Here is a 26,472-nt window from a genome sequence, read left to right as displayed (position 1 = left end):
CTTTTAAAAAAAGCCTTCGTAATCACCACCGGGAGGCACTGAAACACAAAGAGGAATCTCGGGAGGACCACCATCTTAACCGCCTGCACCCTCCCTGCCATTGACAGGGATACCATATCCCATCTCTTGAAATCCTCCTCCATCTGTTCCACCAACCGCGTTAAATTTAACCTATGCAATGTGCCCCAATTCTTAGCTATCTGGATCCCCAGGTAACGAAAGTCCCTTGTTACCTTCCTCAACGGTAGGTCCTCTATTTCTCTACTCTGCTCCCCTGGATGCACCACAAACAACTCACTTTTCCCCATGTTCAATTTATACCCTGAAAAATCCCCAAACTCCCCAAGTATCTGCATTATTTCTGGCATCCCCTCCGCCGGGTCCGCCACGTATAGTAGCAAATCGTCCGCATACAAAGATACCCGGTGCTCTTCTCCTCCCCTAAGTACTCCCCTCCACTTCTTGGAACCCCTCAACGCTATCGCCAGGGGCTCAATCGCCAGTGCAAACAATAATGGGGACAGAGGGCATCCCTGCCTTGTCCCTCTATGGAGCCGAAAATATGCAGATCCCCGTCCATTCGTGACCACGCTCGCCACTGGGGCCCTATACAACAGCTGCACCCATCTAACATACCCCTCTCCAAAACCAAATCTCCTCAACACCTCCCACAAATAATCCCACTCCACTCTATCAAATGCTTTCTCGGCATCCATCGCCACTACTATCTCCGTTTCTCCCTCTGGTGGGGCCATCATCATTACCCCTAACAACCTCCGTATATTCGTGTTCAGCTGTCTCCCCTTCACAAACCCAGTTTGGTCCTCGTGGACCACCCCCGGGACACATTCCTCTATTCTCATTGCCATTACCTTGGCCAGGACCTTGGCATCTACATTTAGGAGGGAAATAGGTCTATAGGACCCGCATTGTAGCGGGTCCTTTTCCTTCTTTAAGAGAAGCGATATCGTTGCTTCAGACATAGTCGGGGGCAGCTGTCCCCTTTCCTTTGCCTCATTAAAGGTCCTCGTCAGTACCGGGGCGAGCAAGTCCACATATTTTCTATAGAATTCGACTGGGAATCCATCCGGTCCCGGGGCCTTTCCCGCCTGCATGCTCCTAATTCCTTTCACCACTTCTTCTACCTCGATCTGTGCTCCCAGTCCCACCCTTTCCTGCTCTTCCACCTTGGGAAATTCCAGCCGATCCAAGAAGCCCATCACTCTCTCCCTCCCATCCGGGGGTTGAGCTTCATATAATTTTTTATAAAATGTCTTGAACACTCCATTCACTCTCTCCGCTCCCCGCTCCATCTCTCCTTCCTCATCCCTCACTCCCCCTATTTCCCTCGCTGCTCCCCTTTTCCTCAATTGGTGTGCCAGCAACCTGCTCGCCTTCTCCCCATATTCGTACTGTACACCCTGTGCCTTCCTCCATTGTGCCTCTGCAGTGCCTGTAGTCAGCAAGTCAAATTCTACATGTAGCCTTTGCCTTTCCCTGTACAGTCCCTCCTCCGGTGCTTCCGCATATTGTCTCTCCACCCTCAAAAGTTCTTGCAGCAACCGCTCCCGTTCCTTACTCTCCTGCTTCCCTTTATGTGCCCTTATTGATATCAGCTCCCCTCTAACCACCGCCTTCAACGCCTCCCAGACCACTCCCACCTGGACCTCCCCATTATCATTGAGTTCCAAGTACTTTTCAATGCACCCCCTCACCCTTAGACACGCCCCCTCATCTGCCATTAGTCCCATGTCCATTCTCCAGGGTGGGCGCCCTCCTGTTTCCTCCCCTATCTCCAAGTCCACCCAGTGTGGAGCGTGATCCGATATGGCTATAGCCGTATACTCCGTTCCCCTCACCTTCGGGATCAATGCCCTACCCAGCACAAAAAAGTCTATTCGCGAGTAGACTTTATGGACATAGGAGAAAAACGAGAACTCCTTACTCCTAGGTCTGCTAAATCTCCACGGGTCTACACCTCCCATCTGCTCCATAAAATCTTTTAAGTACCTTGGCTGCTGCCGGCCTCCTTCCAGTCCTGGACTTCGACCTATCCAGCCCTGGTTCCAACACCGTATTAAAATCTCCCCCCATTATCAGCTTTCCCATCTCACGGTCCGGAATGCGTCCTAGCATCCGCCTCATAAAATTGGCATCATCCCAGTTCGGGGCATATACGTTTACCAAAACCACCGTCTCCCCCTGTAGTTTGCCACTCACCATCACGTATCTGCCCCCGTTATCCGCCACTATAGTCTTTGCCTCGAACATTACCCGCTTCCCCACTAATATAGGCACCCCCCCTGTTTTTCGCATCTAGCCCCGAATGGAACACCTGCCCCACCCATCCTTTGCGTAGCCTAACCTGGTCTATCAGTTTCAGGTGCGTTTCCTGTAACATAACCACATCTGCCTTAAGTTTCTTAAGGTGTGCGAGTACCCGTGCCCTCTTTATCGGCCCGTTCAGCCCTCTCACGTTCCACGTGATCAGCCGAGTTGGGGGGCTTCCTACCCCCCCCCCTTGTCGATTAGCCATCACCTTTTTCCAGCTCCTCACCCGGTTCCCACGCAGCTATATCTCCCCCAGGCGGTGCCCCCCCGCCCATCCTCTCCCATACCAGCTCCCCCCTCTCCCCAGCAGCAGCAACCCAGTAATTCCCCCCTCCCACCCCCCCCGCTAGATCCCCCGCTAGCGTAATTACTCCCCCCATGTTGCTCCCAGAAGTCAGCAAACTCTGGCTGACCTCGGCTTCCCCCCGTGACCTCGGCTCGCACCGTGCGACGCCCCCTCCTTCCTGCTTCTCTATTCCCGCCATGATTATCATAGCGCGGGAACCAAGCCCGCGCTTCTCTCTTGGCCCCGCCCCCAATGGCCAACGCCCCATCTCCTCCACCTCCCCTCCTCCCCCCATCACCACCTGTGGGAGAGAGAAAAGTTACCACATCGCAGGATTAGTACATAAAACCCCTCTTTGCCCCCCACATTCGCCCCACCACTTTGTTCGAACGTTCTTTTTAATAACCCGCTCATTCCAGTTTTTCTTCCACAATAAAAGTCCACGCTTCATCCGCCGTCTCAAAGTAGTGGTGCCTCCCTCGATATGTGACCCACAGTCTTGCCGGTTGCAGCATTCCAAATTTTATCTTCTTTTTATGAAGCACCGCCTTGGCCCGATTAAAGCTCGCCCTCCTTCTCGCCACCTCCGCACTCCAGTCTTGATAAACGCGGATCACCGCGTTCTCCCATTTACTGCTCCGAGTTTTCTTCGCCCATCTAAGGACCATTTCTCTATCCTTAAAACGGAGGAATCTCACCACTATGGCTCTGGGAATTTCTCCTGCTCTCGGTCCTCGCGCCATCACTCGGTATGCTCCCTCCACCTCCAAAGGACCCGCCGGGGCCTCCGCTCCCATTAACGAGTGCAGCATCGTGCTCACATATGCCCCGACGTCCGCTCCCTCCACACCTTCAGGAAGACCAAGAATCCTCAGGTTGTTCCTCCTTGCGTTGTTTTCCAGTGCCTCCAACCTTTCCACACATCGTTTCTGATGTGCCTTCTGCGTCTCCGTCTTCACCACCAGGCCCTGTATATCGTCCTCATTCTCGGCTGCCTTTGCCTTCACGACCCGAAGCTCCCGCTCCTGGGTCTTTTGTTCCTCCTTTAGCCCTTCGATCGCCTGTAGTATCGGGGCCAACAGCTCTTTCTTCATTTCCTTTTTGATCTCTTCCACACAGCATTTCAAGAACTCTTGTTGTTCAGGGCCCCATGTTAAACTGCCACCTTCCGACGCCATCTTGGTTTTTGCTTGCCTTCCTTGCCGCTGTTCTAAAGGATCCACTGCAATCTGGCCACTCTCTCCTCCTTTTTCCATCCGTATCCAGGGGGGATTCCCTTCTGGTTTACCGCACAGTGTTTTTAGCCGTCAAAATTGCCGTTGGGGCTCCTATCAAGAGCCCAAAAGTCCGTTTCACAGGGAGCTGCCGAAACGTGCGACTCAGCTGGTCATCGCCGCACCCGGAAGTTTCCAGAGGTAGGTTCTTTACGCAAAGAGTAGTGAGGCCGTGGAATGCCCTACCTGCTACAGTAGTGAACTCGCCAACATTGAGGGCATTTAAAAGTTTATTGGATAAACATATGGATGATAATGGCATAGTGTAGGTTAGATGGCTTTTGTTTCGGTGCAACATCGTGGGCCGAAGGGCCTGTACTGCGCTGTATTGTTCTATGTTCTAGTGGACATAATTGGGTGAGCAGTCAGACTACAGGCATGTTAATTGAGTTGTAGCTGAACAATTTCAGCTGCAATGGAATATTAATTATTGACATGCCTCACCATTACACTTGCCTTTGTGAATAATGAGTTTGCAGCCCCGCCATCTCCCCCAGTATGTACAACCGTGTTGTTCACCATTTTAATAATCAGAATATCCTACCACCCCTCCCTGTACGTTGATACAGAGGGGAGGGTACCCAGTTTCTCCAACTCAAAATGAGTGTTTGTACCATTTTGTACCACATCTATGAGCGACTCTGTCAGCTTGTGATGACTGGCCACCTACCCACCACAGAGGCCCAAGATTCCCTTCTCAATATCAGGGTCCTCCAAGAATGAAGTGGCCTAGCAGCAGAAGAGGGTAGTCTCAGGAACAGCAATTTTAATAATTGGCCGTCTTCCTCTTCTGCCGCTGATTCTTTTCCCCTTCTGGTCCCAATTCTTTCCCCCTTTTCTGGCCACGAGGCCTTTGCCCCTTTCCATCGCTGAGGCCTTTGCCCCCGTTCCATTGCCCCTTTTCTCTGGTTTCATTGGCCCTGTAGCCTTCACTCCTTCAGCCCCTGTGCCGTCATCCCTTCAGCCCCAGTGCCGTTAACTCCTGGTGCCTCCACTCCATCAACCCTGGTGCCTTCACTCCCAGTGCCTAAACCCCTCAGCCCTGGTGTCTGCACCCTTCAGTCCCTGTGCATTGCCCCTTCCAGCAACAGTGCCTTTGCTGATATCCCCCGAGGCCTTTGCCAGTAAATCATTTGCCTCTCCCGGTACATGGATGCCTTTGCTGATACTGCCACCTCCCCTCACCTCCAATACCCTCTAGGTTGGAACCTCTCCTGCAACACCCGAGTACTTTCTCGGTTCCTTCTCACCCCTCTGACACAGCGGCACCACCTCTGAACTCCCCTCGGAGGTCAGCTCACCAGGTGCATGCCTTTTGAAAGCAATCATGATGTCACGCCATAGGTGGACTTTTGAACGGGGGGGTGAATGAAAGCTGCACGGGAGCCCAATAATCAGATGCGAATGAATGAAAATGAGGTTCCTGACGTTGCATGGCCACGTCTGCATGGGTCTCCTCTGGGTGCTCCGGTTTCCTCCCACAGTCCAAAGATGTGCAGGTTAGGTGGATTGGCCATTCTAAATTGCCCCTTAGTGGAACCTCTGTGTCCAAAAGGTTAGATTGGGTTACAGCGATAGGGTGTGGGCTTAAGTAGGGTGCCCTTTCTAAGGGCCGGTACAGACTTGATGGGCCGAATGGTCTCCTTCTGCACTGTAAATTCTATGATTCTATCAATGGCGGGGGGAGGGGATGGCCGCAATGAAATTTACTGCCAGTATGAAACAGAATTTGGGCCTCTCATAGGCTTATCTGCTCCCATCGCCAAACGCCCCAAAAAAGGGAGTGGAAAATCCTGAAAATAATAAAATATAACTTTATATTTATTTTATTGACACAATTCAAAATGAAATTATTAAAAATTCTGAATTTAGAATAGCTGGAACCAAATATACAAAATTAAATATTAAAAGATAATTTAGTGTCAAATACAAAATTAACTTACAAATCTTTTCTCCAAAGCATCAAAGCATCCCATCATCCTGGAAGAAAAGGCATTTAATTAACTGTATTTAGCAAAGGGAGTGAAGATATTAAGTAAAATTTGAATATTCCAGATCAATATTTCATATAATGTGGAGAGTTCATCTCCGAACTCAATAAATTCTGCCGAAAGCATCACTGAGATACAATATATCTATTTCACAGAATTACAATGAAGGAATAATAACATGCCAGGGTGGGCTTTTATCTGTGCATGCAACAGGTTACAAGAGCAGAAAATGTCACATGTCAGGAAGTCGGCAAGACCATTGACCATTTAACTCAAGAATGTTTGATAGTGTGCAGGAAGCCGCTGTAGAACTGGTGGGTATGCTATTAACATGAGCTAAGACAACTGAGTGCATTTTGAACACTGAATTCTGTCTTTAACTGCCAACTTATGGGCTTCCAGATAATTGCCAGGTTGAACAAGACCAGACAGCAGATTTGAGAAACCTGAGCAATTAACAGGCTGGAAAAGCTTGAAATATTGAGATTATAGTTGTTACTCTGCATAAGTGAAAGGCTTTTCTCACAGGACTTGTTCTAAACGTGTTTTCATTCCTTCGGACATAATTTCTTTTTCCCTTTGATTTGCACTTCCCAGCTATCAACCTTCGCAGCAGCATGGGAGCTCCTTATGCAGCTCTACCTCAGTCCTCTGATGAGGGACACCCGCAACAGCAGGAGCAGCTCCTCAATAAACTGTGGTACCAAGGGGGTACAAATTAAGCAAGAAACCCAAGAAGCTGCCATGATGCCTTTATTATCCACCAGATCAGCCATAGATACTTACACCTCCTTCGGCTTGGAGGGCCGAAGGGCCTGTTCCTGTGCTGTATTGTTCTTTGTACAACCAAAACACACAAGCACAAGGGTGGTCACTGAGCAAGCCATCAAATGTTGTGCAGGTGTCTGGACAGTTGGGGATGCCTTTCATTATATACCAGGAGGAAGTCCAGAATGCCTATGTTCTTTTTAAAAAAATATATTTTATTAAAGTTTTCAAACACAATTTTTCCCCCTTACAAATCAACAAAAACGGTAACATGATAACTGATATATAACATTGTTTAAATAATATAGTAATCTAACCAAATAACACAAAATAATGCCCCCCCCACCCACTCTAGAACACAAACAATTTACCCCCCCCCCCCCGGGCTGCTGCTGCTGGCTATCTATTTTCCCCCTAACGTTCCGCTAGATAGTCGAGGAATGGTTGCCACCGCCTGGTGAACCCTTGAGCCGATCCTCTCAGCGCAAACTTTATCCGCTCCAGTTTTATGAACCCCGCCATATCGTTTATCCAGGCCTCCACGCCGGGGGCTTTCGCTTCCTTCCACATGAGTAAAATCCTATGCCGGGCTACTAGGGACGCAAAGGCCACAATATCGGCCTCATTCGCCTCCCGGCTCATCCGCTACCCCAAATACAGCTAACCCCCAGCTTGGCTTGACCCGGACCTTCACCACCTTCGAGATCACTCCCGCCACTCCCCTCCAATACCCCTCCAGTGCCGGACACGACCAAAACATGTGTGTGGTTCGCCGGGCTTCCCCCGCACCTCCCGCATTTGTCCTCCACTCCGAAGAACCTGCTCAACCTCGCTCCCGTTATGTGTGCTCTATGTAGCACCTTAAATTGGACCAGGCTAAGCCTGGCACACGAGGAAGAGGAATTTACCCTACTTAGGGCATCAGCCCACAAACCCTCCTCAATCTCCTCCCCGAGCTCTTCTTCCCATTTTCCCTTCAGTTCTTCTACCAGCTCCTCCCCCTCTTCTCCCGGTATATTTTGGACACTTTGCCCTCCCCGACCCACACCCCCGAAAGCACCCTGTCCTGGATCCCTTGTGTCGGGAGCAGCGGAAATTCCCTCACCTGTTGTCTCGGGAACGCTCTCACCTGCATATACCTAAAGATATTCCTCAGGGGCAGCTCATACTTTTCCTCTAGCGCTCCCAAGCTCGCAAACGTCCCATCTATAAATAAGTCTCCCACTCTCCTAATTCCTGTCCGGTGCCAGCTCTGGAACCCTCTGTCCAACCTCCCTGGGGCAAACCTATGGTTGTTCCTGATCGTGGACCACACCGAGGCTCCCAGCACACCCCTCTGTCGCCTCCATTGCCCCCAGATACTTAATGTTGCCGCCACCACTGGGTTCGTGGTAAACTTTTTCAGAGAGAGCGGTAGTGGCACCGTCACCAGCGCTTTTAAGCTCGTTCCTTTGCAGGACGCCATCTCCAGCCTGTTCCACGCCGCCCCCTCTATCATCCACTTACGGATCATCGCCACGTTGGCGGCTCAGTAGTAGTCGCCCAAATTCGGCAACGCCAGTCCCCCTCTGTCTCTGCTACGTTGCAGGAACCCCCTCCTTACCTTCGGGGCCTTCCCTGCCCACACGAAGCTCATGATGCTCCTATCTATTTTTTTGAAAAAGGCCTTAGTGATCAATATAGGGAGACATTGGAACACAAATAGGAACCTCGGGAAGACCATCATCTTAATCGCCTGCCCTCTGCCCGCCAGTGACAGCGGCTGCATATCCCACCTTTTGAAATCTTCTTCCATTTGTTCCACCAGCCGAGTCAGATTGAGTCTGTGTAAGGTTTCCCAGCTCCTGGCTATCTGAATCCCCAGGTATCGGAAGTTTCTTTCCACTCTCCTTAGCGGCAGGCCATCTATCCCTCTACTCTGGTCCCCAGGATGTATCACGAAAAGCTCACTCTTTCCCATGTTAAGCCTATATCCCGAGAAATCTCCAAACTCCCTCAATATCTGCATGACCTCGGTCATCCCCCCCCACTGGATCCGCCACATACAGCAGTAGGTCATCCGCGTAGAGTGACACTCGGGTGTTCCTCTCCCCCTCTAACCACCCCTCTCCATTTCCTGGAGTCTCTCAGCGCTATGGCCAGTGGTTCAATTGCCAGCGCAAACAGTAATAGGGACAGCGGCCATCCCTGTCTTGTTCCCCTATGTAGTCGAAAATACTCCGACCTTTGCCGATTTGTGACTACACTTGCCATTGGGGCCCCATAGAGGAGTTTAACCCAGCTGACAAACCCCTCCCCTCCCCGAACCTCCTCAGCACCTCCCATAGATACTCCCACTCTACCCTATCAAATGCCTTCTCTGCATCCATTGCCGCCACTATCTCTGCCTCCCCCTCTGCTGGGGGCATCATTATCACCCCCAATAGCCGTCGCACGTTGACATTCAATTGTCTCCCCTTTACGAACCCTGTCTGATCTTCGTGCACCACCCCCGGGACACAATCCTCTATCCTCATTGCCAGCACTTTTGCCAGCAACTTGCCGTCCACATTTAGGAGTGAGATAGGCCTATAAGACCCGCATTGCAGCGGGTCTTTATCTCTCTTCAAGATTAGTGATATCGTCGCCTCCGACATTGTCGGGGGTAGGGTCCCCCCTTCTCTGGCCTCGTTAAAGATTCTTACCAGCAGCGGGGCCAACAAGTCCACATATTTCCTGTAAACTTCCACCGGGAACCCATCAGATCCCAGGGCCTTCCCTGCCTGCATGTTCCCCAGCCCTTTGGTCACCTCGTCCACCCCAATTGGCGCCCCCAGGCCTGCCACCTCCTGCTCCTCCACCCTCGGGAACCTTAGTTGGTCCAGAAACTGCTGCATCCCCTCTTTTCCCTCCGGGGGTTGGGACCTATATAACCTCTCATAAAAGGTCTTAAACACCTCATTTATCTTCCCTGCTCTCCGTACCGTGGTTCCCGTTTCATCCCTAACTCCCCCCATTTCCCTCGCCGCTGTCCTCTTTCGAAGCTGGTGGGCCAACAGGCGACTCGCCTTTTCCCCATATTCATATCTCATCCCCTGTGCCTTCCTCCACTGTGCCTCTGCCCTCCCTGTGGTCAGCAGGTCGAACTCCGTCTGGAGTCGTCGCTTCTCCCTGTATAGTCCTTCGTCCAGGGCCTCCGCATATTTTTTATCCACACTCAAAATCTCCCCCAGTAATTTTTCCCTTTCTTTGGCCTCGGTTTTCCCCTTGTGAGCCCTGATGGAGATCAACTCTCCCCTGACCACCGCCTTCAGCGGTTCCCATACTACCCCCACTCGGACCTCCCCATCATCGTTGGCCTCCAGGTACCTTTCGATACATCCCCGCACTCTTCCGCAGACTCCCTCATCCGCCAATAATCCCACATCCAGTCGCCAGAGTGGACGCTGCTCCCTCTCCTCTCCTAGTTCCAGATTCACCCAATGTGGGGCATGGTCTGAAACAGCTATGGCCGAGTACTCAGTTCCTTCCACCCTCGAAATCAGTGACCTTCCCAAAACGAAGAAATCTATCCGGGAGTATACCTTATGGACATGGGAGAAAAAGGAGAACTCTTTGGCCAGCGGCCTAGCAAATCTCCACGGATCCACTCCCCCCATTTGGTCCATAAACCCCCTAAGCACCTTGGCCGCTGCCGGCCTTCTTTCGGTCCTGGATCTAGATCTATCTAACCCTGGGTCTAGCACGGTGTTAAAGTCCCCCCCCCCCATTACCAGGTTTCCTACCTTCAGGTCCGGGATGCGTCCCAGCATCCGCTTCATAAATCCCACATCATCCCAGTTCGGGGCATATATGTTGACCAGCACAACCTCCATTCCCTGCAGTCTGCCACTCACCATCACATATCTGCCCCCGCTGTCCGCTACAATGTTCCTAGCCTCGAACGACACCCGTTTCCCCACCAATATGACCACCCCTCTATTCTTTGCGTCCAGCCCCGAGTGGAACACCTGTCCCACCCACCCTTTCCTTAACCTAACCTGGTCCGCCACCTTCAGATGCGTCTCTCGAAGCATGGCCACATCTGCCTTCAGTCCCTTTAAGTGCGCGAGCACTCGGGCCCTCTTAATTGGCCCATTTAGGCCTCTCACGTTCCACGTGATCAGCCGGACTGGGGGGGCTGCCCGCCCCCCCTCCCCTGTCGACTAGCCATCACCCTCTCTGGGCCAGTCCCACGTCCCGGTTCCGTGCTCCCACCCGTCCCCCAGGCGGCGCATTCCCGCCCCGACCACCTTTTCTCTTACCAGCTCCCTTTCGACCTCCGCAGCAGCAACCCAGTTGTCCCCCCCCCCCCCGCGCTAGATCCCCATCTAGCCTGGTTACTCCCCCCATATTGCTTCCGAAAGTCAGCTGACTTCAACTGACCCCGGCTTCTCCCGCTCTCTCCTTGACCCCCGTGTGAGGAACTCCAATCCTCCTTGCGCCTATCTTCCCGCCATCATCTCTCTGACGCGGGAAAAAGAAACCCCGCGCTCTCTAAAACCATCCCGCCCCTCATGGCGCAGCTCCCCCTACCGCCCCATTCCCATTCCCCATCCCCCGCCTGTGTCTCTTCTTCCCCCCCACCGGCGCCCACATTTCTCAGTGTCCCCCCCTCCCCAATTTACATCTCTATATACATCAGCATTGTCGTTTCCCCTCCAACATCAGTCCCTCAGTTCTGGTCCAGTTTCTCGTTTTGAATGAAGGTCCATGCTTCTTCCGCCGTTTCGAAATAGTAATGTCTATCCTGGTGCGTGACCCACAATCGCGCCGGCTGCAACATCCCGAACTTCACTTTCTTCTTGTGCAGCACCTCCTTGGCTCGATTGAAATTCGCCCTCCTTCTCGCCACCTCCGCACTCCAATCCTGATACACTCGTATCACCGCATTCTCCCATCTACTACTTCGTACGTTCTTGGCCCATCTCAGAACCACCTCTCTGTCATTGAAGCGGTGAAATCGCACGATCATCGCCCTAGGTGGTTCTCCAGCCTTTGGTCTCCTCGCAGGGACCCGGTGGGCCCCTTCCACTTCCAAGGGGCCCGAGGGGGGCCACAGCTCCCATTAGCGAGTGTAGCATCGTGCTCGCGTAAGCCCTGCCGTCAGCTCCTTCCACTCCCTTGGGGAGACCCAGGATCTGGAGGTTCTTTCTCCATGATCTGTTTTCCAGGACTTCAATCCTTTCGATGCACTTCTTATGGAGCGCCTCGTGCGTCTGCATTTTGACAGCTAGGCCCAGGATCTCGTCCTCGTTGTCCGTTACCTGCTGCTCCACCACACGGAGCTCTATCTCCTGGGCCTTTTGTGTCTCTTTAAGCCCCTCGATAGCCTGTAGCATCGGGGCAAGCACCTCCTTTTTTAACAGCTCCACACACCGTCTTAGAAACTCATCCTGGTCCGGTCCCCATGTCGCCTGGGCTCCCTCCGCCGCCATCTTGCTCCTTTCTTCCTTCTGCCGCTGCCCTCGAGGATTCTCCGAGATCTGGCCGCCGCCGCTGATATTTTTCTTTTCCGCTGGGAGGGGGAGACTCCCTGTTGCCTCACCCCACACCGGGTTTCGTCCCAAAAAAATTTCCCGTTGGGGCTCTTAAAAGAGCCCAAAAGTCCGTTTGAGCTGGAACCGCCGAAACGTGCGGCTTAGCTGGTCATCGCCGCAACCGGAAGTCTCCATGCCTATGTTCTTTTGAGCCTTGCACAATATAGTGCAGCAAAAAAGGACTGTAGCTGCAGCACAGTGCTTAGCACAGTTGCTTCACAGCTCCAAGGTCCCAGGTTCGATTCCCAGCTTGGATCACTGTCTGTGCAGAGTCTGCACGTTCTCCCCGTTTGGTTGGGTTTCCTCGGGTGCTCCGGTTTCCTCTCAGTCCAAATATGTGCGGGTTCGGTGGATTGGTCATGCTAATTTGCCCTTAGTGTCCAAAAAGGTTAAGTAGACCTTGGGTTCCTCCAAGGAGTCAAAAGATGGCTCTTTAGAGATTTAAAAAAAAAGTGGCTTATAAAACCTTTGAGCAGCCGTAACACTGACATCCAGGAAATGGACTTCAGTAAAGCCTTTGACAAGGTGCCTCATGGCAGACTGGTACAAAAGGTGAAGTCACACGGGATCAGAGGTGAGGTGGTAAGAGGGATACAGAATTGGCTCGGTCACAGAAGGCAAAGGGTAGCAGTAGAAGGGTGTTTTTCTGAATGGAAAGTTGTGACTAGTGGTGTTGCACAGGGATCGGTGCTTGGGCCTCTGCTGTTTGTGGTATACATAAACGATTTGGAGGAAAATGTAGCCGGTCTGATTAGTAAATTCACGGATGACACCAAGATTGGTAGAGTGGCAGATAGTGTTGAGGACTGTCAGAAGATACATAGATAGGTTGGAGACTTGGGCAGAGAAATGGCAAATGGAGTTTAATCCGGACAAATGTGAGGTATTGTATTTTGGCAGGTCTAACAGAGGGGAAATATACCGTAAATGGTAAAACTTTTAGGAATATAGAAAGTCAGAGCGATCTGGGCGTACAGGTCCACAGATCTTTGAAGGTGGCAACACAAGTGGACAAAGTAGTCAAGAAAGCATACGGAGGGCGGCATGTGGCGCAGTGATCATTGGGACTGCGGCGCTGAGGACCTGGGTTCGAATCCCAGCCCTGAGTCACGGTCTGTGTGGAGTTTGCACAGTCTCCCCATGTCTGCGGGGTTTCACTCCCACAACCCAAAGATGTGCAGATTAGGTGGATTGGCCATGCTAAATTTGCCCCTTAATTGGAAAGAAAATAATTGGGTCCTCTAAATTTATAAAAAAACAAAAAAGCAAATGGAATGCTTGCCTTCATTGGACGGGACATCGAGTATGAAAACTGGCAAGTCATGCTACAGTTGTATAGAACCTTGGTAAGGCCGCACTTGGAATATGGCGCACAATTCTGGTCGCCACATTACCAGAAGGATGTGGAGGCTTTGGAGAGGGTGCAGAGGAGATTTACCAGGATGTTGCCCGGTCTGGAGGGTGTTAGCTATGTGGAGAGGCTGAATAGACTCGGACTGTTTTCATTAGAAAGACGGGGGTTGAGGGGTGACCTGATAGAGGTCTACAAGATCATGACGGGCATGGATAGAGTGGATGAGCAGGCACTCTTTCCCAGGGTGGAGGGGTCAGCCACCAGGGGGCATAGGTTTAAGGTACGTGGGGCAAGGTTTAGAGGAGATGTGCGAGGCAGGTTTTTTTATGCAGAGGGTGGTGAGTGCCTGGAACACGTTGCTAGGGGAGGTTGTGGAAGCCGATACATTAACGCCGTTCAAAAGGCATCTTGACAAACACATGGATAGGATTGGTATCGAGGGATACCGCACAAGGAAGTGCTGAGGGTTTGGCAAAGGTTGATATCATGACCGGTACAGGCTTGGAGGGCCGAAGGGCCTGTTCCTGTGCTGTATTGTTCTTTGTACAACCAAAACACACAAGCACAAGGGTGATCACTTAGCAAGCCATCAAATGGAGTACAGGTGCCTGGACAGCTGGGGATGCCCTTCATTATATACCAGGAGGATGTCCAGAATGCCTGTGTTCTTTTGAGCCTTGCACAATATAGTGCCGCAAGGACTGTAGCTGCAGCACAGTGGTTAGCACAGTTGCTGCACAGCTCCAAGGTCCCAGGTTCGATTCCCGGCTTGGATCACTGTCTGTGAGGAGTCTGCACTTTCTCCCCGTTTGGGTGGGTTTCCTCCGGGTGCTCTGGTTTCGTCTCACAGTCCAAATGTGCGGGTTAGGTGGATTGGCCATGCTAATTTGCCCTTCGTGTCCAAAAAGGTTAAGTGGGGTTATTGGGTTCCCGAGTTAGGGTGGAGGCTTGGGCTTGAGTGGGGTTCTCTTTCCAAGTGTCGGTGCAAACTCGATGGGCCAAGTGGCCTCCTTCTGCACTGTAAATTCTATGAGAAGCAAGTTGAAACCAGATTCCATCTTTGAAGGAGGAGGAGGAAGGAATCTGATCTGGCTGCTAGGAATGCCTGGGACCGACATATTTAGGAAAATTTTAGCAAATTTACCGCCTGACTCCTCAAACCCTGCCCAATCTACACAGACAAGTTAGGATGATGGAATACCCATAGCTTGGCCCTCCTCAGGCACCAGTTACCATGGAATGCTTTGTAGGCCTGGTGGGACATGAAAGACATAGAGAGGAAGTTATGTCTCGCTCTCCCAGCTGGAGAACCTGTGTGAGCCTTACATCATTTCCATTGAGGTGGGGCCCGTTATATTAAGTCCCCATCAGGTACTTTTTGGCCAGTGACAGGTCTTCAAAGGGATTAAAGACCCCAGTTGCAGAAATATTAACCCCCAAGAGCTGTTGACTAATCAGAGGCCAGCAGTTCAATGTGGCCATCAGTAACACCAGGCGCGATGGCAGCTGCTGATAATGCCCCCTCCTAAGGCAGACATGGGGAGAATGTGCAAACTCCACATGGACTGTGACCTGGGGCCGGGATTGAACGACTAAGGGATTTTCACAGTAACTACAGTGCAGTGTTAATGTAAGCCTATTTGTGACACTAATAAAGGTTATTATTATTTTGCTTTCGCCATGCATGTAGGCCTCTGCTTATCGCCAGTGCATTCTTCTTTGCAGCAGTCGGGATTATGATGACTAGTGAGCCACCTCTTCCATTCCCCTGCTTTCTGCACTCTCTTCCGCAAGTAGAGAAAGAAAAGAACTATGAATGTGAGAAATGGATTGTGTTGAGAGGATGGAAGGGCATCATTTTGGGACGGTCACTATGATAGAAGTGTGTGACATGACAATAAAATGAAAGTGAGTGTCATTGGTGGAGGTCAGATGGGGATGTGAACATATGTGCTGGTCTGAGGAATACTGTGCAAGAGAATGCTGGGAAAGTCAGGGTGGCGGGGATTTGTACTTCGGTGCTATTCCATTCACCTTTCTTGCCCTGAAGTTATTATGGCAATGTATCCAGGAAGGGGGCACCACACTCCTACTGTTGACCTCTTCTGCCACTTACAACTATGCCTGTTTAGTTTCTGAGCTAAGTTTCTTCCTCCTGTCTACTGATTACAGAACATTACTGCGGGAATCACAGTATGATACATAGGAATATATTTGAGAACTGGAGTGAAGACATCACTAATTGACAGATCATCTGTCAAATTGGTGGCATGGTGGGCACAGTGGTTAGCTCGGCTGCCTCACACGCCAGGGACCCAGGTTCAATTTCTGCCTTGGGTCACTGTCTGTGTGGAGTTCGTACGTTCTCCCTGTGTTTGCGTGGGTTTCCTCCGGGTGCCCCGGTTTCCTCCCACTGTCCGAAGATGTGCAGGTTAGGTGGATTGGCGATGTTAAATTGCCCCCTAGTGTCCAGGGATGTGCAGGTTAGGTTATGAGGTTACGGGGATAGGGCGGTGTGGACGGGGGAGTGGTCATGTGTAGAGTGCTCTTTTGAAGGGTCGGTGTAGACGCGATGGGCCTCATTCTGCACCCGGATTCTATGAAATGGTTAGCTCTCTTGACAATTGTAGAATTCTGACCCTTATAGGATCCCTTTAAATAGTTAAGTTTCAATAGACAAGAGTGGGTTATCATCATGTCCGTCCACTCTAATTGATCTGGAAATCTGGAAGTAAAATGCCTCGGTTAAAAAGCTTCTGAAAAACCTGCTGCTTAAACTTCTGGGATCCTGGTATACTACTGGCCTCCACTCGTTGTGAGGGTGTTGAAACATAAACATTTTAAAACAATAAATAATAATAAGCTTAATACTGAAAAAGAGATGCATTGTAAAAGGATAATTGAATTAATCTATTTTTAAAAAATAATTTAATTGCCTGTTTTATTGCTATGTTGTTAGTATGTAAGATGAGGTTTACTGACCATTTTACTACTTTAGATGCTCCAGGAAACCGACTGTCCTCACGCAGAATTTTTACACACATGCCTAAGAAATTAAGTTACAATTATCAAAGTTAACAGTTTTAGAAATTCGAGCTGTTTGTAATATTCAAATTATGTAGCATGACTTTTTAAATTGCTGAATCTAATTACAACCAAACACCATTGAAATCATCATGGCACAAATGGCACTGTCTTTTACAGAAGCTAGTTAACCACTATTGCAAGTTTATTGATGACATGTAACAATTATTTTAATCAGACAAAAATGAATGCTGGGCAGCATGGTGGTGCAGTGGTTTGCACTGTTGTTCCACGGTGCCGAGGGCACGGGTTCGATCCCAGACCCAGGTCACTGTCCGTGTGGAGTTTGCACATTCTCCCTGTCTCTGCATGGGTCTCAGCCCCCACAACCCAAAGAAGTGCAGGGTAGGTTGATGGCCACACTAAAATTGCCCCTGAATTGGAAAAGAATATTTAAAAAAATGAATGCTGAGTTGAGAAAGGAAGGATTTGGATGATGACAACAGCTTATAAAAGAGGTAGATTTCAATGAGAGTATTAAAGGAGAAAAGGGCAGTGGAGAGGCAGAGGGGTTTCAGGAGGTAATAGAAAACAAAGGGACTTGAAGGCTGAAGGCACATCCATCTTATCAGTGGACTAGCAATGCAGAGACCTACGGTCATGCTCTGGGAACCTGGGTTTGAATCCCACCACGCTAGATGGTGATATTTTAATTCAATAAAAATCTGAAATTAAAATCTAATGATGACCATGAATCCATTCTTGTCATAAAAACCCATCTGGATCACTACTGTCATTTGGGGAAGGAAACCTGCCATCTTTACCTGGTTCGGCCTACATGTGACTTTTGATCCATAATGATGCGACTGACTCTGAAACGGCCATTGAAATGACCCAGCAAGTCATTCAAATCAAGGGCAATTCGAGATGGATAATAAATGCTGCCCACATCCCGCGAATGAATAAAAAAACCATTGTGGGATGAAAAAAACTGCAATGCACAATGGCTCATAACTTCCTGGTTCATCAGTGTCGCATTTAAGAGGTACCCCAAAGCTGTGTTGGAGAATCCAGCATACCGGTGCCAAAGAAGAACCAGGCAACGTGCCTCAATGACTGCCGTCCGGTGGCCCTGACTTCAGTCGTAATGAAGTGCTTGGAGAGGTTGGTCATGAAGCGCATCACTTCCATACATCCAGAACGCCTCAATCCACTGCATACCGGTCCACAGCAGATGCCATTTCCGTCTCTACACTCATCCCTAGAGCATCTTAACAACAAGGACTCCTACTTCAGACTCCTATTTATTGACCACAGCTCCACCTTCAACACCATAATCCCAGCCAAGCTCATATCAAAGCTCCAAAACCTAGGACTTGGCTCCTCACTCTGAAATTGGATCCTTGATTTTCTGACCCACAGACCACAATCAGTAAGAATAAATAACAACACCTTCTCCACAATAGTCCTCAATACCGGGGCCCCGCAAGGCTGCGTACTTAGCCCCCTACTATACTCCCTGTACACACACGACTGCGCCGCAAAATTTGGTTCCAGCTCCATCTACAAGTTTGCTGATGATACGACCATAGTGGGCCAGATCTCGAATAACGACGAATCAGAATACAGAAGGGAGATTGAGAACCTAGTGGAGTGGTGCAGCGACAACAATCTCTCCCTCAATGCCAGCAAAACTAAAGAGCTGGTCATTGACTTCAGGAAGCAAAGTACTGTACACACCCCTGTCATCATCAACGGGGCCGAGGTGGAGATGGTTAGTAGTTTCAAATTCCTTGGGGTACATATCTCCAAAAATCTGTCCTGGCCCACCCACGTCGACGCTACGACCAAGAAAGCAGAACAGCGCTTTTTCTTCCTCAGGAAACTAAGGAAATTTGGCATATCCACATGAACGCTTACCAACTTTTACAGATGCACCATAGAAAGCATCCTATCTGCCTGCATCACAGCCTGTATGGCAACTGCTTGGCCCAAGACCGCAAGAAACTTCAGAGAGTCGTGAACACAGTCCAGTCCTTCACACAAATCTGTCTCCCATCCATTGACTCCATCTACACCTCCTGCTGCCTAGGGAAACCGCGCAGCATAATCAAAGACCCCTCCCACCCGGCTTACCCACTCTTCCAGCTTTTTCCATCAGGCAGGATACAAAAGTCTGAGAACATGCACGCACGAACAGATTCAAAAACAGCTTCTTCCCTGCTGTTATCAGACTTCTAATCGACCCTCTTATGGACTGACTTCATTAACACTACACCCTTGTATGCTTCACCCAATGTCGGTGTTTATGTAGTTACATTGCGTACCTTGTGTTGCCCTATTATGTATTTTCTTCTATTTCCTCTTCTTTTCATGTACTTAATGATCTATTGAGCTGCTCGCAGAAAAATACTTTTCACTGAACCTCGGTACACGTGACTAGAAACAATCCAATCCAATCCAATCCTTTCAGGAAATTCCCATGTAAAGGTTTCCCCTGAAGTGCTAACTTCTTCTGGACAATTGTGCTGGGCGGGGAACTGTCCACAGAAGCGATTTACATCACTCACTTCAGATGGTTCTGCCAGCTTTACCCTGATAGTTACTCTGAAAGAGTTAAGAGGGAAAAAAAAATCACTTCTAACTTGAGAGTAACTATTTAACCACCCGGACCCAGCATTGCATGGGCACCCCCCACACACAGAAACCCCTAGACGATTCCCACACCACTCTCCCCACTTCTCTGTCCGGCCCAACCCATTAGACCATAAGATATAGGAGCCAGAATCAGGCCATTCGGCCCATTGAGTCTGCTCCGCCATTCAATCATGGCTGATAAATTTCTAATCCCGTTCTCCTGCCTTCTTTCTGTAACCCCTGTTCCCCATATTTATCAAGAACCTATGTATCTCTGTCTTAAACACACTCCATGACTTGGCCTACACAGCCTCTGCGGCAATGAGTTCCAGAGATTCACCATCCTCTGGCTGAAGAATTCCTTTACATCTCTGTTTTAAATGATCGTCCCTTCAGTTTCAGGCTGTCTCCTCGAGTTCTAGTCTCTCCTAGTGGAAACGTTGGGCGGGATTCTCCCCTACCCGGCGGGGCGGGGGGTTCCGGCGTAATGGAGTGGCAGGAACCACTCCGCACCTTTAGGGGCCAAGCCCTCACCTTGAGGGGCTAGGCCCGCGCTGGAGTGGTTTCCGCTCCGCCGGCTGGCGGCAAAGGCCTTTGGCGCCACACCAGCCGGCGCCGAAAGGTCTTCGCCGGGTGACGCATGCACGGGAGCGTCAGCTCACGGCATCCCCCGCCCATGCGCAGAGTAGGGGGTCTCTTCCATGGCGAAGGCGGAAGAAAAAGAGTGCCCCCACGGCACAGGTCCGCCCGCGGATTGGTGGGCCCCGATTACGGGCCAGGCCACCGTGGGGGCATCCCCCGGGGCCAGATTGCCCCGCGCCCCCCCCCCCCCAGGACCCCGGAGCCTGCCCGCGCCGCCTTGTCCCGCCGTTCAAAAGGAGGTTTAATCCACGCCGGCGGGCGAGGGTTGACAGTGGCTGGACTTCAGCCCATCGCGGGCCGGAGAATCGCCTGGTGTGGGCCCGCCGACCAGCGCGATTCCCACGAATCTCTGGTGGTGGAGAATTCGGGACACGGCGGGGGCGGGATTCAAGCCAGCCCCCGGCGATTCACCAACCCGGTGGGGGGTCGGAGAATCGCGCCCATGTTCTCCACGTCCATTCTATCTAGACCTCTCAGTATTCTGTTTCAATTAGATCTCACCTCATCCTTCTAAATTCCATCGTGTAAAGGCCCAGAGTCCTCAACTGCTCCTCATATCTCAAGCCCTTCATTCCAGGGATCATTCTTGTGAACATCCTCTGGACCCCCTCCGAGCACATCCTTCCTTAGATACTGGGCCCAAAGCGGCTCAAAATATTCCAAATGGGGTCTGATAAGAGCCTTATGCAGCCTCAGCAGTATATCCCTGCTTTTGAATTCTATCCCTCTTGAAATGAATGCGAACATTGTATTTTCCTTCCTAACTGCCAACTGAACCTGCACATTAACCTTAAGGGAATCTTGAACTAGGACTCCCAAGTCCCTTTTACTTTTGATTTTCGAAGCCTTTCCCATTTAGAAAAAAGTCTACGCCTATTCTTCCTACCGAAGAACATAACCTCGCACATTTCCACATTTTATTCATCTGCCACTTCTTTGCTCACTCTCCTAGCCTCTCTCAATGCCAACTTTCCCTCTACATATCTTTGCATCATTTTCAAACATAACAACAATACCGTCAATTCCTTCTTCCAGAGCGTTAATTGTATCATGAATAGTTGTGGTCCGAAAACTGACCTCTGCGGAACACCACTGGTCACTACCGGCTGCCATTCTAAAAAAGACCCCTTTAACCCCACTCTCTGCCTTCTGCCCATCAGCCAATCCTCTATCCATGCCAGTACCTTGCCCCTAACACTATGGGCTCTTATCTTATTTATCAGCCTCCTGTATGGCACCTTGTCGAAAACTTTCTGGAAATCCATATAGATCACTTCCACTGCCTCTCCTTTGCCTAATTTCCTTGTTACCTCCTCAAAGAATTCTAAAAGATTTGTCAGGCATGACCTCCCCTTGATGTAGCCGTGCTGACTCAGCCCTATTTTACCATACGTTTCCAAGTACTCTGCAATCTCATCTTTAATAATGGACTCTAAAATCTTACTAACGACCAAAGTCAGGCTAACCGGTCTACAATTTCCTGTCTTCTGCCTCCCTCCCCTCTTAAACAGGGATGTTACATTAGCCATTTTCCAGTCCACTGGGACCGTCCCCGATTCCAGTGATCCCTGAAAGATCACCACCAATGCCTCCACAATCTCCTCAGCTATCTCCTTCAGAACCCTGGGGTGTAGTCCATCTAGTCCTCGTGATTTATCCACCTTCAGACCTTTCAGCTTCCCCAGCACATTCTTTGTGATGGCCACTACACTCGCCTCTGCCCTCTAACACTCTTGAAGTAGTGGTATGCCATTGGTGTCTTCCACTGTGCAGATTGATGCAAGTACCTATTCAGTTCCTCTGCCATTTCTTTGTTCCCCATTACTACTTCTCCAGCCTTATTTTCCAGTGGTCCAATGCCCATTCTTTTTTTTTTTTTTAAATAATATTTTATTGAAAATTTTTGGTCAACCAACGCAGTACATTGTGCATCCTTTACACAACATTATAACAATACAGATAATAATGACCTTTTTTATTTAAACAAGAACAAAACAACAAATAAATAAATATTAAATAACAAAAATAAAAACTAGCCCTAATTGGCAACTGCCTTGTCTCAGGCCACCCCCCCCCCCCCCCCCCCCCCCAAGTCCTGGGCTGCTGCTGCTGCCTTCTTTTTTCCCCCATCTATCTTTCCGCAAGATATTCGACGAACGGTTGCCACCGCCTGGTAAACCCTTGAGCCGACCCCCTTAGGACGAACTTAATCCGCTCTAACTTTATGAACTCCGCCATATCATTTATCCAGGTCTCCACCCCTGGGGGCTTGGCTTCTTTCCACATTAGCAATATCCTGCGCCGGGCTACTAGGGACGCAAAGGCCAAAACATCGGCCTCTCTCGCCTCCTGCACTCCCGGCTCTTGTGCAACCCCAAATATAGCCAACCCCCAGCTTGGTTCGACCCGGACTCCTACTACTTTTGAAAGCACCTTTGTCACCCCCATCCAAAACCCCTGTAGTGCCGGGCATGACCAAAACATATGGGTATGATTCGCTGGGCTTCTCGAGCACCTCGCACACCTATCCTCCACCCCAAAAAATTTACTGAGCCGTGTTCCAGTCATATGTGCCCTGTGTAATACCTTAAACTGAATCAGGCTTAGCCTGGCGCACGAGGACGACGAGTTTACCCTGTTTAGGGCATCTGCCCACAGCCCCTCCTCGATCTCCTCCCCTAGCTCTTCTTCCCATTTCCCTTTTAGTTCGTCCACCATAGTCTCCCCTTCATCCCTCATTTCCCTATATATATCCGACACCTTACCGTCCCCACCCATTTCTTCGAGATGACTCTGTCCTGCACCTCTTGTGTCGGGAGCTGCGGGAATTCCCTCACCTGTTGCCTCGGCAAAAGCCCTCAATTGCATGTACCTGAATGCATTCCCTTGGGGCAACCCATATTTCTCAGTCAGCGCTCCCAGACTCGCGAACTTCCCATCCACAAATAGATCTTTCAATTGCGTTATACCTGCTCTTTGCCACATTCCATATCCCCCATCCATTCCCCCCGGGGCAAACCTATGGTTGTTTCTTATCGGGGACCCCCCCAATGCTCCGGTCTTTCCCCTATGTCGTCTCCACTGTCCCCAAATCTTCAGTGTAGCTACCACCACCGGACTCGTGGTATAGTTCCTTGGTGAGAACGGCAATGGGGCTGTCACCATAGCCTGCAGGCTGGTCCCCCTACAGGACGCCCTCTCTAATCTCTTCCACGCCGCTCCTTCCTCCTCTCCCATCCACTTACTCACCATTGAAATATTAGCGGCCCAATAATACTCACTTAGGCTCGGTAGTGCCAGCCCCCCCATCCCTACTACGCTGTAAGAATCCCTTCCTCACTCTCGGAGTCTTCCCGGCCCAAACAAAACCCATGATACTCTTTTCTATCCTTTTGAAAAACGCCTTCGTGATCACCACCGGGAGGCACTGAAACACAAAGAGGAATCTCGGGAGGACCACCATCTTAACCGCCTGCACCCTCCCTGCCATTGTCAATGCTACCATATCCCATCTCTTGAAATCTTCCTCCATCTGTTCCACCAACCGCGTCAAATTTAGCCTGTGCAATGTGCCCCAATTCTTAGCTATCTGGATCCCCAGGTAACGAAAGTCTCTTGTTACCTTCCTCAACGGTAGGTCTTCTATTTCTCTACTCTGCTCCCCTGGATGCACCACAAACAGCTCACTCTTCCCCATGTTCAATTTATACCCTGAAAAATCCCCAAACTCCCCAAGTATCCGCATTATTTCTGGCATCCCCTCCGCTGGATCCGCCACATATAGTAGCAGATCATCCGCATATAAAGATACCCGGTGTTCTTCTCCTCCCCTAAGTATTCCCCTCCATCTCTTGGAACCTCTCAGCGCTATCGCCAGGGGCTCAATCGCCAGTGCAAACAGTAATGGGGACAGAGGACATCCCTGCCTTGTCCCTCTATGGAGCCGAAAATATGCCGATCCCCGTCCATTCGTGACCACACTCGCCACTGGGGCCCTATACAACAGCTGCACCCATCTAACATACCCCTCTCCAAACCCAAATCTCCTCAACACCTCCCACAGATAATCCCATTCCACTCTATCAAATGCTTTCTCGGCATCCATCGCCACTACTATCTCCGTTTCACCCTCTGGTGGGGCCATCATCATTACCCCTAACAGCCTCCGTATATTCGTGTTCAGCTGTCTCCCCTTCACAAACCCAGTTTGGTCCTCATGAACCACCCCCGGGACACATTCCTCTATTCTCATTGCCATTACCTTGGCCAGGACCTTGGCATCCACATTTAGGAGGGAAATTGGTCTGTAGGACCCGCATTGTAGCGGATCCTTTTCCTTCTTTAAAAGAAGCGATATCGTTGCTTCTGACATAGTCGGGGGCAGCTGTCCCCTTTCCTTTGCCTCGTTAAAGGTCCTCGTCAGTAGCGGGGCGAGCAAGTCCAAATATTTTCTGTAAAATTCAACTGGGAATCCGTCCGGTCCCGGGGCCTTTCCCGTCTGCATGTTCCTAATTCCTTTCACCACTTCTTCTACCGTGATCTGTGCTCCCAGTCCCACCCTTTCCTGCTCTTCCACCTTGGGAATTTCCAGCCGATCCAAAAAATCCATCATTCTCTCCCTCCCATCCGGGGGTTGAGCTTCATACAATTTTTTATAAAATGTCTTGAACACTTCGTTCACTCTCTCCGCTCCCCGCTCCGTCTCTCCTTCCTCGTCCCTCACCCCCCCTATTTCCCTCGCTGCTCCCCTTTTCCTCAATTGGTGTGCCAGCAATCTGCTCGCCTTCTCTCCATATTCATACTGTACACCCTGCGCCTTCCTCCATTGTGCCTCTGCAGTGCCTGTAGTCAGCAAGTCAAATTCCACATGCAGCCTTTGCCTTTCCCTGTACAGTCCCTCCTCCGGTGCTTCCGCATATTGTCTATCCACCCTCAAAAGTTCTTGCAGCAACCGCTCCCGTTCCTTACTCTCCTGCTTCCCTTTATGTGTCCTTATTGATATCAGCTCCCCCCTAACCACCGCCTTCAACGCCTCCCAGACCACTCCCACCTGAACCTCCCCATTGTCATTGAGTTCCAAGTACTTTTCAATGCATCCCCTCACCCTTAGGCACACCCCCTCATCCGCCATTAGTCCCATGTCCATTCTCCAGGGTGGGCGCCCTCTTGTTTCCTCCCCTATCTCCAAGTCTACCCAGTGTGGGGCATGATCCGAAATGGCTATAGCCGTATATTCCGTTCCCCTCACCCTCGGGATCAATGCCCTACCCAACACAAAAAAGTCTATGCGTGAATAGACTTTATGGACATAGGAGAAAAACGAGAACTCCTTACTCCTAGGTCTACTGAATCTCCACGGGTCCACCCCTCCCATCTGCTCCATAAAATCCTTAAGCACCTTGGCTGCTGCCGGCCTCCTACCAGTCCTGGACTTCGACCTATCCAGCCTTGGTTCCAACACCGTGTTAAAGTCTCCCCCCATTATCAGCTTTCCGGTCTCTAGGTCTGGGATGCGTCCGAGCATTCGCCTCATAAAGTTGGCATCGTCCCAGTTCGGGGCATACACGTTTACCAAAACCACCATCTCTCCCTGTAATTTGCCACTCACCATCACGTATCTGCCCCCGTTATCCGCCACTATAGTCTTCGCCTCGAACATTACCCGCTTCCCCACTAATATAGCCACCCCCCTGTTTTTCGCATCCAGCCCCGAATGGAACACCTGCCCCACCCATCCTTTGCGCAACCTAACCTGGTCTATCAGTTTCAGGTGCGTTTCCTGTAGCATAACCACATCTGCTTTAAGTTTCTTAAGGTGTGCGAGTACTCGTGCCCTCTTTATCGGCCCGTTAAGCCCCCTCACGTTCCACGTGATCAGCCGAGTTGGGGGGCTTCCCACCCGCCCCCCCCCCCCTTGCCGGTTAGCCATCATCTTTTTCCAGCTTCTCACCCAGTTCCCACGCAGCTGTATCTCTCCCAGACGGTGCCCCCCCGCCCATCCTTTCCCGTACCCACTCCCCCCTTTCCCCAGCAGCAGCAACCCAGTAATTCCCCTCTCCCCCCCCCTGCTAGACCCCCCGCTAGCGTAATTACTCCCCCCATGTTGCTCCCAGAAGTCAGCAAACTCTGGCTGACCTCGGCTTCCCCCCGTGATCACGGCTCGCACCGTGCGACGCCCCCTCCTTCCTGCTTCTCTATTCCCGCCATAATTATCATAGCGCGGGAACCAAGCCCGCGCCTCTCCCTCGGCCCCGCCTCCCATGGCCAACGCCCCATCTCCTCTCCCTCCCCACCTCCCCCCAACACCACCTGTGGGAGAAAGAAAAGTTACCATACCGCAGGATTAAAACATAAAACCCCTCTTCGCCCCCCCCCATTCGCCCCACCACTTTGTCCAAACGTTCATTTTCATAATCCAATCATTCCAATTTTTCTTCTCCAATAAAAGTCCACACTTCATCCGCCGTTTCAAAGTAGTGGTGCCTCCCTTGATATGTGACCCACAGTCTTGCCGGTTGCAGCATTCCAAATTTTATCTTCTTTTTGTGAAGTACCGCTTTGGCCCGATTAAAGCTCGCCCTCCTTCTCGCCACCTCCGCACTCCAAT

At 50.6% G+C, this 26,472-nt stretch overlaps 1 protein-coding gene across 4 annotated transcripts in view; it reads right to left on the bottom strand.

The window, feature by feature from the left end:
* Positions 1–26,472, bottom strand: part of LOC140426254 (HORMA domain-containing protein 1-like) — a 128,860-nt gene that overhangs the window by 57,467 nt on the left and 44,921 nt on the right. For all 4 annotated transcript variants that reach the window (XM_072510777.1, XM_072510778.1, XM_072510776.1 and 1 more), the window contains 2 exons: positions 16,545–16,608; positions 5,835–5,871 (listed from right to left, as the gene is read on the bottom strand). In XM_072510777.1, the coding sequence (XP_072366878.1) occupies positions 5,835–5,871; positions 16,545–16,608 (101 nt within the window). The remainder of the gene's footprint in view (positions 1–5,834; positions 5,872–16,544; positions 16,609–26,472) is intronic.

Source organism: Scyliorhinus torazame, chromosome 7, assembly GCF_047496885.1.
Source record: "Scyliorhinus torazame isolate Kashiwa2021f chromosome 7, sScyTor2.1, whole genome shotgun sequence".
In the NCBI taxonomy this organism is placed as follows: domain Eukaryota; kingdom Metazoa; phylum Chordata; class Chondrichthyes; order Carcharhiniformes; family Scyliorhinidae; genus Scyliorhinus; species Scyliorhinus torazame.
The sequence above is the reverse complement of the archived record's forward strand: the minus strand, read 5'-3'. Positions and strand labels throughout refer to the sequence as shown.